This window comes from Sparassis crispa (genome assembly GCF_003851025.1).
Source record: "Sparassis crispa DNA, contig_000006F, whole genome shotgun sequence".
Taxonomy (NCBI): domain Eukaryota; kingdom Fungi; phylum Basidiomycota; class Agaricomycetes; order Polyporales; family Sparassidaceae; genus Sparassis; species Sparassis crispa.
In genome coordinates this window covers 1,424,321-1,437,189 of record NW_020939753.1, presented here as the reverse complement: position 1 = coordinate 1,437,189, position 12,869 = coordinate 1,424,321, and the positions used below count along the sequence as shown (strand labels likewise).

The following is a 12,869-nucleotide window of genomic DNA, read 5'->3' as shown; positions in this document are numbered from 1 at the left end:
TGTATCGTCACGTGTCACGTGACAATAGCTACAAGTTACCTAGCCAACCGTCAATACGCCGCACCTGCTTCGTCTACTTCTTCCGTTCCCCGGCCTTTCCAATCTCGACAATGAGACACAGGTGCATGTAGGTGCAACCAACGCTGGCCTCATTCCCATACGCGATAAAGGGCCTGTCGATTGAGTTATGGTCAAGTGCCTCCGTAACCCAATGCACTTCCATATCCTGCGGAGCATCGAAATTTTCTATAGCGGACAGTAATTTCCCTCCATAATACTTGCGGAGGTGCTCCCGAAGCGCCATGTCCAAGTAGTCGTCCGACAGATTCACCGCCTTTTCGCATAGTATCTTCACGTCCGCGTGAACATGGCTTCGCTGCGAGGGGTGTCCACATGGGACTTGAAGAACGACTTTGGGCCTATGGCGCCAGTGAGAAATCTGGTGTCATCGGTACTACAGAGACACATACCATAGACATTCAACTTGTACAACTCAGCACGGACAGGCCTAGGCCTTTGCGCCTCCAGGAGGTCTGTTTGAATGGCCGTGAGGAGACCTGCGCGAGAAGCATTGAACTGCATAGCGAATGCTGAGGTGTTGAGTTTCCCCGCCTTCCTGTACGACTGGTCGAGGACGTCCGTCTCAGCGACGCCGAATGTGGCCGCATCGCAGGTTTCCGCGAGGTCCTTCAGATCTTCCTCGGATGCGTTCGACAAGTCCACTCGCCTTCACGACAGAGGTAGTAAGAAATCCGCATTCTGTGGAGTGTACAAGGCGAGTACCTGGCAATTCTCTCCTTTCAGTAGAACAGGATAAAATCATCAGCCGGCACAGCGAGAGTGCCACTACAATAAGGGGGCTTGTTATTGATGAAGGATCCGAGAACTTCCAGTCCTTGTTCTAGCGTAGGCATCGTGAAATGTAGACAGTGGTGCTGGTGCTGGCGGAGGCAGTTATGAGATGGCTCAGGCTTTATGCTCACCTGCAGTTCGATGCGTAAGGGATGAAACAAGGTAAGGAACCAATCGCGAACAAGACGTACTCATCACGTGGACGAACGCGCTCACGCATAGTCATTCTGCGCAAAATGTGAACGGTCGGATATTATTGTCCATCAATAGTTCAGTCTGCTTCTGCGTTCCCGACCGTTATTGAGTAAACTGGAACTCGATGCCCTCTAGAAGTAAGAGGTAAGAGTATGATCTCAAGGGGCGTCTCCGACATACCCCCACCATGCTCCAGGAACGAAGGCATGACCGAACCCCTGAAAATATTATCTCCCAGAGACCGCTTTTTTACGCCGACAACGAACTGGCGGATTAGAATGTCATAGCGAAAGCACTAGTGGGCCGCGATTTACATCGCTAAGATTGCTGGACTAAACAAGCTCTGCGAATTAGATGTCACATGCTGCAATTGGACCAGATGACAGAACTGATCACAAGTGGAAGGATGACTTGTGTGATAGCAAAGCGTAGGGTGCAAACAGGATGAATTCATACCCAGTCATCTCGATACTTCAGGCAAACATGTCCAGCATGAGTACAAGAAACTGCAACACGTCCATTCAAGTTCTTCTTGAAACGAAAATTCTCTGACAACGATTCGACTAATCAGAAAGGAAGAATCAAACGTGCACGTAGCTTCGATTAGGTACACGAGTCAGATGTGTCTTCCACGCATAAAACATGTCAGTCGTACGCATAGCGGCCTCCGTCGGCATATTTCTCGCCCAGAAGCCAAACTCAGAGCCTTCCGGGAATTCACTCGTCGTCCTGTAGCGTAGACAAGTAGTGCTCATTCCAGTTTCTCTAGTTCTTCAAGGCGAGATAGTACCACATCTTTGCTTGTCTCTTCGATCTCCCCGGCTAGAAATACCTCATCCAAAATGGCGTAAACCTGGTTTAAGTCGCACATGAGGACAGCTCCCAGGAATGACAAGTGAAAGTAACCTTATAGAAATTGAACACCAAGTCGAGTTCGCAGACATTATCAAAGAATGAATCTGAAGTGAAGGTCAGCATTGAATTGTACCGAAGCGCCGATGAACCCACCAAGGACTTCAACAAACAGATGGATGGCCTCCAAATATGCCAGCTCGTTGTCATCCGCATCCACGCAGACGCAGAAAAACAGGCCGGCGTAGCGTCTGTATACTACTTTGTGGTTGCGGAACTATCGTACACAAGAGCGTCAGACTACACTCCGCAGACAGAGACTCTGACACACCTCGACGAAATTCGACTGATACTTTTGGTCCCGCGGCGCGACCAGCCTGTGGACTTCTCCACGAAGGCGAACCTAGAGCTTTTTGAGTATGACAGATTTATATCTCGAGATATATCCATACCTTCTCATCGTCATCGTAGGGAACGTACCACTTCGACAACCGCGTCTTTCCCTGGCGATTCTGATTCTATCGTGAGACCCGCTCTTCAGCCTCAATGAGTGCCGCATCACTTACTGACCTGAACCAGGATGAATCTTATCATGGCAAGGTTTCTTGAGGGTCTTCTGCAGTGGATATGCGCCAGGCCTCTGGCCGGTGTAAGTCAAGGTGCAAATAAGGTTGCCGACGGGCGCCAATATTTACAAAACAGCTCGATTTGGCAAGTGCAGTAATTCACGCCCCCGAGGCTCAAACAGCCGCGTGCGACATCATGGATCAGCGCGCCAGCTATGACGATACGACAAGCAGCATACACAGGGAGTATTCTTAAACTTAGGTCTTCACATCGCCGATCCTGATATGGGCCCTCACATGCACACCTCGGACTGTACATGTGGTCAAGCTTCGCGAGCGAACACAAATTTGACAACTAGTTTCGCTTCCTCACTTGATATCCCGTTCCCCTGCGCCGCGCCTTGAAACTTGAAGCTTGAAGCTTGAGGTCTTGAGAGTGCACTGACAAATTAAACTTTCAGCGAAGACTGCGACAAGGATGTATCACGTCCACATCTAGCATCCTATGTAATTGCACATGTCTTTTACAATGCACCCCATGTCCATCGGTTCGCCATGCTGATCATCCGTGCCATTCGATCGCTACCCGAGCCAGAACCACCACGGTCCATAGGAGTATTACGGGGAATTGTACCACTTTTCTACGTGGGCAGAATACCCAGCCTGCCTACCGCTCGGACATATGCGCGAGATAATCAGACAGCTTGACAAGGTAGACGTTAGTAGCTAAACCCGATTAAGTGAAAGACTGCACACCTTTAAAGCCGAACTCCTGATGTTCTCAGCAGCGTTCTGAACGTCTGGGTTAGCCAGCACGCGTGAGATCGCGTCTTTCGCCGCCATCTCGAAGCCCTGCAGCGAACCGTCACCCAGCAGGCCATCCGAGCCACCCCCCATACCACCGAGATCCTCATCCTCCTCGCGTCCGAAGTACTGGTTCGAAGAAATAGAGGACGCGCCCTGGAAAGACTGCAGTCGCGATTGGGCCTCGCTGATCGCGTTCGGATCGTACGCGTTCCGTCCAAAATACATGTCGGACGATATCGCCTTCTGGTTGCCGAACTTCTCCCGCGCCGTCGTCGGTGCATCGTCTTGTACAGATGGACTGGGATTGGTGCTGGTAGTCAGTGACACATCGGCGTACGGTAGGTATAATCTCACCCAGCCTTCGGAGACGCAGCAGGAATAGCGCCGAAGCCCAGCCTCTTCATGCCCATGCCTAACCGCTCCATGTCGTGCGCATTGCCCTTAGGCTTAAGTTCCACAGGTGCTGCAGAGACCACGGGTGTCTTAGCCTTCGCACTAAGCGGTGTATTGATTAGCTCTTCTGCCGTTTTCCTCTCCCGCTCCTCTTCTTCCGCCTTCTCTCGCTCACGGTCGTATCCTAACTGCCGCACACGCTCAGCCTCCTCTGCTGCACGCCTTTCAGCCTCTGCAAAGTCGAGAGGGGCAACGGCCTTCTTCGCTCCGAGTCCACCGAGTTTCGACCTCTTGGGCGCGGGGGCTGAATTGGTAGCAACAGAGCTTGTGGAAGAGGAGGTAAGGCGGGATGCGCCGAGCTTGGACGTGGGACGGGAACCTGGCACGGATGAAGTGCCAGAGCGGAGAGAGGATGAGCTGATGGTGCGGGGTGTGGGAGGTGGGCTGTCGGAAGCAGACTCGCTCAATGACCTGCCAAGCGAAACCGGAGCCGGCTTGGACGCGAAGAATGCAGGTGACCGTGGGGTTGCGGGATTGTTCCACGAAGCGAAGAAATCGTCGTCGTTCTCAGCTGAGGGAGTAGATGACGTAGAGGCATCGGTGACTCCGTCGACCACTATCCGGGTGGGAAATCTAGTGCGCGATGAACAGATATAGCAGCATACAGCGACAATATACACACTTGGTAACATCCTCTTTCACTCGTTTCGCAAGCTCTTCCTTGTACAGCTCTGCAATTCGGCTGGTGTATTTCTTCTTCGGGTCTGCATCTTGGAGAATCATCGAACCACCATGTCTTGTGAAGAAATCCTTAGCAGATGCATTGCCACCAACTTTCATATTCCGCAACTGATTAAGTTGCCAGCTGTCAAGGTTGGTTGATCTGGTAGATTTCGGGCATGAGCGCACGGTGGAGGGAGGACACGTAGGCTGACAGACGCTCACCGGACAAAGCTGATGTGTACCCCCATGTTACGATGCATACTCGAGCAGTCAAGACAGATATATACTGCAAATGTGACGCTAGCCCAAGTCGGATTGCGGGCTTGGCAGTCGAAACACATCTGCTTGATGTTAATGTAGGTCTGGCAGCAGGTGAACATCAGGACTCGCCTTGTTCCCCTTCTGCGCCGTCAAAACTTTGAAAACCTGTGCCGTCTCGGCTTTGGAAGGATCTTCCATGTTCATGTTTGCAGGATAATTGCGTGGCTCGCAGGTAGAGAGTAAGCCGAACGATGTCGAGGAGGTTGTTGATCAAGCAGAATTCACAATGTATGCAGTCTCGGCAGCAGCCGGTGACGAAAGGTCGAGCTAACTACACTAGAAGTGACGTAAGTAGCTGTTCTTACCATCCAGCTTTCGGAGCGTGAATATCCTGCTAACCCTTGAACGTTCGAACCCAAGAGCACTGTCCAGCTTACCGCTGCTGCTGTGCTGCTGCAGGACTTCGTCACGAAATGGCCTCAGCTGAACTTGGCACGTATACATGAGTATTTCTACGACCATTTCTTGTCTGACAATGCTGTTTAGAGGCAGTACAGATCTGGGTGATCTCCGCTGACCAGACCATTCCTCTGCGTCACTCCGTTCTCTGGCCTGACCATCCCTCGTCTTATGTCCGTATTCCAGAGGACGATCTCGCATACCATTATGCAGCATTCATCCCCTCCCGTGACGAACCCGTGGCTGTCATATCTGTCTTCAAAGAGTCCTTGCCGGCTCTGCCAGTGTCGTCCTCCAAAGCTGCGGAAAGCCGGGAGACTTACAGCAATGCGGCTCGTTTCCGCAAGTTTGCTTGTGACCCATCGTACCAAGGTCGCGGTATTGGCACGAAGCTTTTGGAGTACGTATTCTGCACCGCGCGTGCAGAATTGTCATGCGGCACGGTCTGGTGCGATGCGCGGGTGTCGACTGTGCCGTGGTATGAACGGAGAGGTATGACACCATTTGGAGAAATATTTATAAAGAGCGGCATGGAATACATTCGAATGCAGCGGCGTTTGCCTGATTGATGTGTTTCTCCCCATCGCCTGTTATTCATTGGTAAAGTGACTTCTGGACCCGCGCGACTCCCCACCGAATGTACGATACCAAGATACCATCTGCAAAAGTTAGTGCTAGTACGGTGCTGTTTCTGTTGTGACTGCCTTGTTTGGCCCTGTTCATATCCAGTATCAGGCTCCTAAAACCAGCCGTCGCTATAGTGTTCTCGCTTTATCCCACCATATGTTTTGAGAGATCATGTGATATATATATTTTATGAGACTTACCCGATTGAGCGAGAAAATAGCCGAACAAGAGGAGGAGAACACTATAGGACGGCTGGCCTATAATGTCAACCGAGGTTTCGCCGCTGGCGGGGCGGGTGGGCGCTTATCCGGCTACCTGAAATTAAAAAAAGAATAATCTATTGTGAAAAAGTCTTTATAGATTTCGAATTTGAAAATCTAACAAAATTTAAAGAAGAAATAAAATTAAATAATTTTGAGTTACAAATAGTTTTTATAATAAGTAAAAAGGGCTCTTATTAAAATTAAGAACTATCTCTGTCTTACTTAAGACAATTAATATGGAGTATATTTCAGTATCGCGCCAGCTGGCTACGCACAGCGACTGAACATCAGTCTAAAAATCTTTAGTGAATATCCATTCTCCGTCGAAAGAATATTTTGGGCCAGTAAAATAAAGACCTATTTTCTTTCTTTTTATACTTTAGGTCATTATTATAAAAAATATAGAGTGAATTACACTAAAATGCGAGATTTTTATGCCCCCTTCACTGTACGGCGAAACCTCGGTTGACATTTGTCGGAGATTTCTGCGGCCCGTTACAACGGCCGGCTTAGGCCCTGTTCGGGTGCTCGGTGTGGGCGAACCGGGCCCGGTTTGGGCTGGGTCGGATCAATTGGAATAGGACGGAAGCGGCCTTTTAACGTAGTCGTCATTTACATGTCACTCCAAAGTCACAATGATGGAAAAGTACACGTGACACAAAGCCGCTGGGTCTCAAGCGTACAACCCTATTCCAGGACAAGGGTGACCAATTGATTGGCTGATCCAAGGTGGCCCGGTCTAGGCAATCCAAAAATGAGTCTGGATCTCTTTCGAAATCAGTCACAGCGTGATGCTGCTCAACCGGTCGCCAGGGCACATCTGCTGGGTCGGTTGGTGTCCAAATCTCACGGAACCTGTTCGGAACCGGCCTCAAAACCCGGTGTCACATTTTGGCAGGGAAACCGAACTGGACACCGGGCTACCAAACGGGGCCTTATTGAAACGCCCAGCCCGGCGTTGGGAGCCAATCATAACGCCATTATCACGCAGCAGTCCGAATCCCCAGCGTCTGAGCCGGCAGGTGCCGGCGCTGCAATGCCGGGTACACGTTGCAACAGCGTTGCAACGAGTCGTCGTTTGTCTGCTATACCCATGCCCCTAGGGTTACCCCCTCTAGCTGTGTATTGACTGGTGTATCATCACTGTACTTGTTACTGTTCATATCTGTGCTTATCATGTTATATGACAAGCCCCGCAATGCCTGCCAACATGCCGGCTCATCGCTCAAGTGCTGTGTCACTCAATATGCCAACTTGTCGCTACAACCCGGTTGCGTCGTCGAAGAAGAGATGTAACTTCTGTGGGCAGTCTTTCAATGCACGAGGATTTGCCAAGCACCAACAGAGTTGTCAACGGAAGCACGAGCAGGAGGTGCTGAATGCCGAGTTTAGGGAGGAGGAACATAGATTGCATATGCAGAGGGGAAGGCCAGGTACGTTAACTGCACTTTTGTGGGTTTCAGTGGTGGCGGGTCATTTTACTGTTGTATTGTGTCTTCGACACTTCCCGTCTGACCTACCTGCATGAACAAAATTGTTTGGCAATTTTGTACCATGATGCTGTTGATCTGTGTGCTAATCTTTCTGACTCCAGCTCACATGCGACGTGCAATGTCACAGAGTCTCAACACTCTAGGTATTGTCTTAGATCCTTTGTTACATGCATACACGTACTGAGATAATTGACAGATAACCAAGGTCCTCCCCTGAGTATTGACATCAGTGTTGCAGATATTGATGCTATGCCAGCACCAATTGAAAGTGGTGAGTTATAAGCTTGTCCAAAGTTTGGATTGCCATGTTCTCATTGAGTCTTTACTCATTATGGGCCATATAAAGTCACAGAGCATGCAGCTGGCCCTCAAAGGGATGATATCAAGATTGAATATCATCCTCGCAGCAATCTATCACCACGTGTAGTCCCCTTTGAAGACTATGGACATGAATTGGATGTTCATGACACATCACTGCAAGACGATGAGCCATGGAAACCTTTCCGATTACGTCTGGAGTTTAAATTTGCAGAGATTGCATTAGAGGCTGCACTGAACAAAGAACAGACCAATCGGCTTTTGAAACTTATTCATTGTTGCATTTTGGAGAGTGGTACATCATTCAAGTTGAGGGATAATGATGAAGTTTGTAAATTTTGGGATGCAGCCTCACACATTCTCACTCATGCAAGTGTTGTAACCTTGTAGATTAAGTTGCATATCTAACCTGTTGTATTGTGATCCAGTTTGAAACCAAGACAATCAAAGTTCCATATCACAAAGAGAGTTACTCCTTTGCTGTGCAGATTCACCCACTGTGGGATTGGGCATTGGATTTGCTTGAGAATCCTCGCCTTGCTCCTCATTTTGTATGGGATGCACAACATCTGTCAAAGTACAATGGTGATAAATTTGTATGTTTCATCCATGAACCTTGGACCGCTGACAGGTTCTGGAACATTCAGGTATGTAAATTAACTACTATAGTTATCTAATGACCTACTTGTTATCATAGTCAAAGTTGCCTTCACCAGAAGGAAAGCCTTTCTGCTTCATACTATATGCTGACAAAACAAGATTGTCATCCTTTGGTACAGCGAAAGGTCATCCGGTGGTTGCTCGATGTGCAAATCTTCCTATTCATATTCGAAATGGAGAAGGTGTTGGTGGTGGTCGTGTAGTTGGTTGGCTTCCAATTGTAAGTATACAGATTAGACTGTTTCTCAGTGCATTATTGATATAGTATGCAGCTGGAAGATGAAGAATCTGAGAAGGGTAAAACTGGCTATGTGAACTTCAAGTGTGCTGTGTGGCACAAGTCCTTTTATATTTTATTAGAGACCATCATGGCACTTTCGAAGACTGGGTTTTCCTTTGCATGCGCTGATAAAATCTTACGCTTGCTATATCCTTTGATCTTGATCTTATCAGCTGACTATGAAGAACAGTAAGTTTGCTCACTATTTTGGTTTATTTCTAGCAGTGAACTTCTCTCAGATGTGTTATGACATTAATTCGTGGCATCAATAGCAAATGTCCATGCCCTGTCTGCTATATTCCATCAAACGAACTTCATGATCTATTTGTTGTCTACCCTTCTCGCACTGCTGAGAACACAAAGGTAATAGTGGCTAATGCATTAAAGATGCACTATGAAGAAAGAGAAGAGCTATTAAAGGCTCATAGTCTTCGACCAATTATGGTAAGTGAGCCATTTTTATTTACTAAGTGCTGCTGGTTTATAATTATATAGAATACATTCTTCAATGTTATGTATTCAGATCCTTTTGAAGCAACATGTTTTGACCCGCTGCATTCTCACAGTGGACTATTTGAAGATCATATCTGGTCAGAACTCAAAAAGTATGTGCATGGCTTAGGACGTGCATTTGCAGGACAAGTAGATCAGCAGTAAGCACTAGTTCTACACTATATATATATATATATATATATATGCTAAATGCCATTATCAGAATGTCAGGTCTTGCCCAATAGCGTAATCTCAATCACTTTGACAAAGTAATGAGTATCTCATTTACCGATGACACAAAAAATCAGAATATTGCAAAGGTATATATTTAAATTAATATAATTACTCATAGTCTAATGTTTTATAGCTTGTGATTTATGCAGTACATAACATTCTTGAGCAGTCAGTGGAACCTGAGGCCTATCTTTTATTAAAATGTCTGCGGAGCCACCTGAACTTGGTCATGTATGTTGCATTGGATGTTCATACAACGGAGACTTTGAAGGCTGGCCGAAAAGAACTATTACATTATTCAGCCTTAATGAAGGTGAGTCTTAGTTCAGATCACTGCCTTGCTGAATTTAAAGAAGGTTTCAACAGAGTTATATTGATGCAACAAAGGATGACCTTACAAAGAATTGGAATTTTCCAAAAGCACATGCTCAACAGCATGTCTTTGATGATATTGAAACAAAAGGTGTCACATGAAACTACAATACAAAGCCAAATGAAAAGATGCATGGAGCTCTCAAGAAAGCATACCTACTTTGTACAAATTTTAAAGATGTAGCGAACCAGGTATTGTGACTTTTTGATACTTTTTTTACTTCATCTGAAAAATTATATTTTAGATTTTACGTGTAGATCATCACTGCTATGTCTCTGCCTTGATCAGAGAACAAGTGGATGAGTTTGACCACACTGGACAAGTTAATTCAGATGATGCGGTGGATGAGAAAACTGCCAGTCAACACATAACTCTTGGTTTGGGACAAAAACCAATTACCTTTGCCTTACTTGAGGAGGAGAAAAAAGAAAACACGACATTTACGAATTTTTGCAAGAGACTGGCCAGTTTCTTGACAAATTGGTTACCTGCAAACAACATTTTACTTCCTGGGAATAAACGAATTAGATTTCACGTAAAAGATAAGGTAAGTGTTTTAATCAACCAGAAGCTAATAAAGATTCTCACAATTATATAACTTAATAGATAACTGAATACCGATTCCTCAAAGTTAACTATGAATCACTTGTGAACTGGCGACTGACAACAGACTACTTACATTGCAGTCCAATGTTTTATGGAGCCCCACGATATGATGGTGTCCTTATTCAGACTGTCGATGGACCAATCTTTGCACGACTTCTATTTCTATTTCAGTGCATGGTTAACAAGGAAACATACCCTCTGGCTCTTGTTCAGCCACTAGATGCACGATTTGCTCGTCATTGCAAGGATAAGGATTTAGGACTCATTCGTGTTTAGGTGAAGACAGGTATAGTGTCAGAGTTTATCTCTCTCCATTCTGTTATATGTGGAGCCTACATTGTAGATGCATATGACAGAGATGGGGACTATTTTGTGGTGGATATTATAGATACAGATATGTTTCTTCGGCTTAGACATCTAACTTCACCGTAGTGTTCTTTACTTGTACACGTGCGGAGATCTAGAGATTAGTCATCAATTATACGCCAATTTTGTCCTGCATGCTCACCTTGATCATCACTCTCTTGCTACTGCAGCATGCTGCAACCAAACCAGCGTGCAAGACCTGAGGTCAACTAAGATGAGGAATTCAATCTTGATGTAGGTAGCAGTCAGACGGATGACAGTGATGAAGTGGAAGAGGCCATAGAGCCCATGCAGATGTCAGGTGATAACGCAACAATAGAGGAGTATCGTCATGTAAGTGGTCAATTGAGCATTCAAACAAAGCAGTAAATAGGATTACAAGACAAGTAATGACTTTATCCTTGCAACAGGTTGTTCGGCAACTTCAGCTCGACAATGTGAACCTTCGCAGAGAGATGCGTGCACTGCAACAGCAGAACGGTGCTCTGATTGCCAACCAACCGAAACGATGCAACAAATCAAGCAATCTTCCTCGTGAAATTGAAGATAACTCAGTAAGAATTGGAAAACTGGGCTGCAAGTATTGTGTTGTGGTTGCACCGTTCATTCAGTCCACTATATTCTTGAAAGCACGACCAGATGGAGTATCCTCATACAATCCTCACCGCTACGACACTTCCCGCTCTGAGGAGCTTGGCAATATAGCCAAATTATATGAATTCCTCCCAGTCGAGTTCCATCATATGGCACACAAACTTCCAGCATTCGGCAAGGAGGTCTGTTTATTATTCTCATTTTAATTTCACTGTTAACCCCCAATACAGTTTCGAAAGAAGGTGAATGCTCAAAGATCAACAATGATCAACACCCTCCGCACCCACGCTGCATCGATCTTCACCGGTACACCTGCAGAATATTTTGGAACTCAGTACGATCGTGCTGCGATTCCCAACTTCCAGGCAAAACTCAAGGCTCCTGCTGATGCAAAATACCCATTGTGGCCACCCATCCTCTTTCCAGACTTAAAGTACGATATGAGGGTGGTATTTCACAATCCACTTCTTCCTCGGGTATGAAAAATTGCCTATTGCTCATACAGTCACTAATTTGCCTCATGCCGTTGTCTGTAGATCATGAAAGTAATCTTATGAGGTGCAAGCTCAATTCAAGCAAGCGACAAACACATCGGCAAGCCAGCTGATCAGGCCTCACAGTGGAACATCACGACCATCACAGTGAGCATGATTGCAGTTGCGGCAGTCCTCGTCAGTCAGTTTTATTCGGATTCACACAACAACACTAATTTGCACCTTAGGTATACTTTTTGCATTCTCCCGATACATCCATGGACCAGAATGGAATTGGCGATAAGACCAAGCTCAACTATCAGAGGTTTTTTCATGCCTACAAGAAGTTGTTGATTACGGCATCGAACCAGGGCCGGGTGAAGGAACTTATTAAGTTCTACAATGATGTCATTTTCAACGACACGCGAGAGTCGAACACCGGCACATTGGAGGAAGATAACTTTATTGCCGCGATGGAGGGTGCAGCACTAGCATTTGACTCAGATGGATTGGAGGATGTGGATATGTGGCTTCAAGAGATAGCCTTAGACGATGAACACGGAGTGCATGTGGATGAGCAGCCCATAGCGGGACCATCGCGTCATCTTGACGTGCTGAATGTGCCGGCTTTACAGGCAGACAACTTGGAGTGCAACCCTCGAGTCATTCCATCTGTTGCTGCAGCTCTTAGTGACGACATTGCCGCCGACCCAAAACCTGCCAACCATCGCAATACCAGTAAGCGGGGAACTCGCAGTGCTGGTGGTGGTTCATCAAGCGGAGTTACTGCTAATTCACGGGCAACTCGCAGTTGACCGGTTGTGGCTGCTGATGACCCAGTGGCAGAAGATCCCACCACAACCACAGGGACTCGCTCGAGAGGGAAGAGTCGTGCCAGGTGATGGGACAGAATATTTGAAGCCCTCCAGCAATAACTTGGATAGAGCACTCGCAGGTTCGAGCTCGTTAGTGACATTTCTAT

The 12,869-nt window shown here is 46.8% G+C and overlaps 7 protein-coding genes across 7 annotated transcripts; 3 read left to right on the top strand and 4 right to left on the bottom strand.

Annotated features, from left to right (window-relative positions):
• Positions 1-73: 73 nt before the first annotated feature.
• Positions 74-304, bottom strand: SCP_0705120 (hypothetical protein; the record flags this gene model as incomplete). Its single annotated transcript, XM_027760437.1, has 1 exon — positions 74-304. One exon carries the CDS (start codon positions 302-304, stop codon positions 74-76), a length of 231 nt encoding a protein of 76 aa, XP_027616238.1.
• A 47-nt stretch (positions 305-351) lies between these two features.
• Positions 352-582, bottom strand: SCP_0705110 (hypothetical protein; the record flags this gene model as incomplete). The annotated part of the gene is made up of 2 exons (XM_027760436.1): positions 352-419; positions 471-582. The coding sequence occupies 2 exons, from the start codon at positions 580-582 to the stop codon at positions 352-354; spliced, it is 180 nt and encodes a 59-aa protein (XP_027616237.1).
• A 1,216-nt stretch (positions 583-1,798) lies between these two features.
• On the bottom strand, positions 1,799-2,493 carry SCP_0705100 (AP-2 complex subunit sigma; the record flags this gene model as incomplete). Its single annotated transcript, XM_027760435.1, has 6 exons — positions 1,799-1,900; positions 1,954-2,006; positions 2,056-2,176; positions 2,231-2,302; positions 2,352-2,411; positions 2,470-2,493. 6 exons carry the CDS (start codon positions 2,491-2,493, stop codon positions 1,799-1,801), a joined length of 432 nt encoding a protein of 143 aa, XP_027616236.1.
• A 639-nt stretch (positions 2,494-3,132) lies between these two features.
• On the bottom strand, positions 3,133-4,853 carry SCP_0705090 (ADP-ribosylation factor GTPase-activating protein; the record flags this gene model as incomplete). The annotated part of the gene is made up of 6 exons (XM_027760434.1): positions 3,133-3,168; positions 3,222-3,570; positions 3,627-4,298; positions 4,348-4,548; positions 4,611-4,729; positions 4,779-4,853. 6 exons carry the CDS (start codon positions 4,851-4,853, stop codon positions 3,133-3,135), a joined length of 1,452 nt encoding a protein of 483 aa, XP_027616235.1.
• A 269-nt stretch (positions 4,854-5,122) lies between these two features.
• On the top strand, positions 5,123-5,677 carry SCP_0705080 (hypothetical protein; the record flags this gene model as incomplete). Its single annotated transcript, XM_027760433.1, has 2 exons — positions 5,123-5,141; positions 5,196-5,677. The coding sequence occupies 2 exons, from the start codon at positions 5,123-5,125 to the stop codon at positions 5,675-5,677; spliced, it is 501 nt and encodes a 166-aa protein (XP_027616234.1).
• A 5,431-nt stretch (positions 5,678-11,108) lies between these two features.
• On the top strand, positions 11,109-11,971 carry SCP_0705070 (hypothetical protein; the record flags this gene model as incomplete). Its single annotated transcript, XM_027760432.1, has 5 exons — positions 11,109-11,153; positions 11,231-11,374; positions 11,432-11,596; positions 11,645-11,890; positions 11,951-11,971. 5 exons carry the CDS (start codon positions 11,109-11,111, stop codon positions 11,969-11,971), a joined length of 621 nt encoding a protein of 206 aa, XP_027616233.1.
• Positions 11,972-12,061: 90 nt separating this feature from the next.
• On the top strand, positions 12,062-12,702 carry SCP_0705060 (hypothetical protein; the record flags this gene model as incomplete). The annotated part of the gene is made up of 2 exons (XM_027760431.1): positions 12,062-12,085; positions 12,136-12,702. 2 exons carry the CDS (start codon positions 12,062-12,064, stop codon positions 12,700-12,702), a joined length of 591 nt encoding a protein of 196 aa, XP_027616232.1.
• Positions 12,703-12,869: the final 167 nt, after the last annotated feature.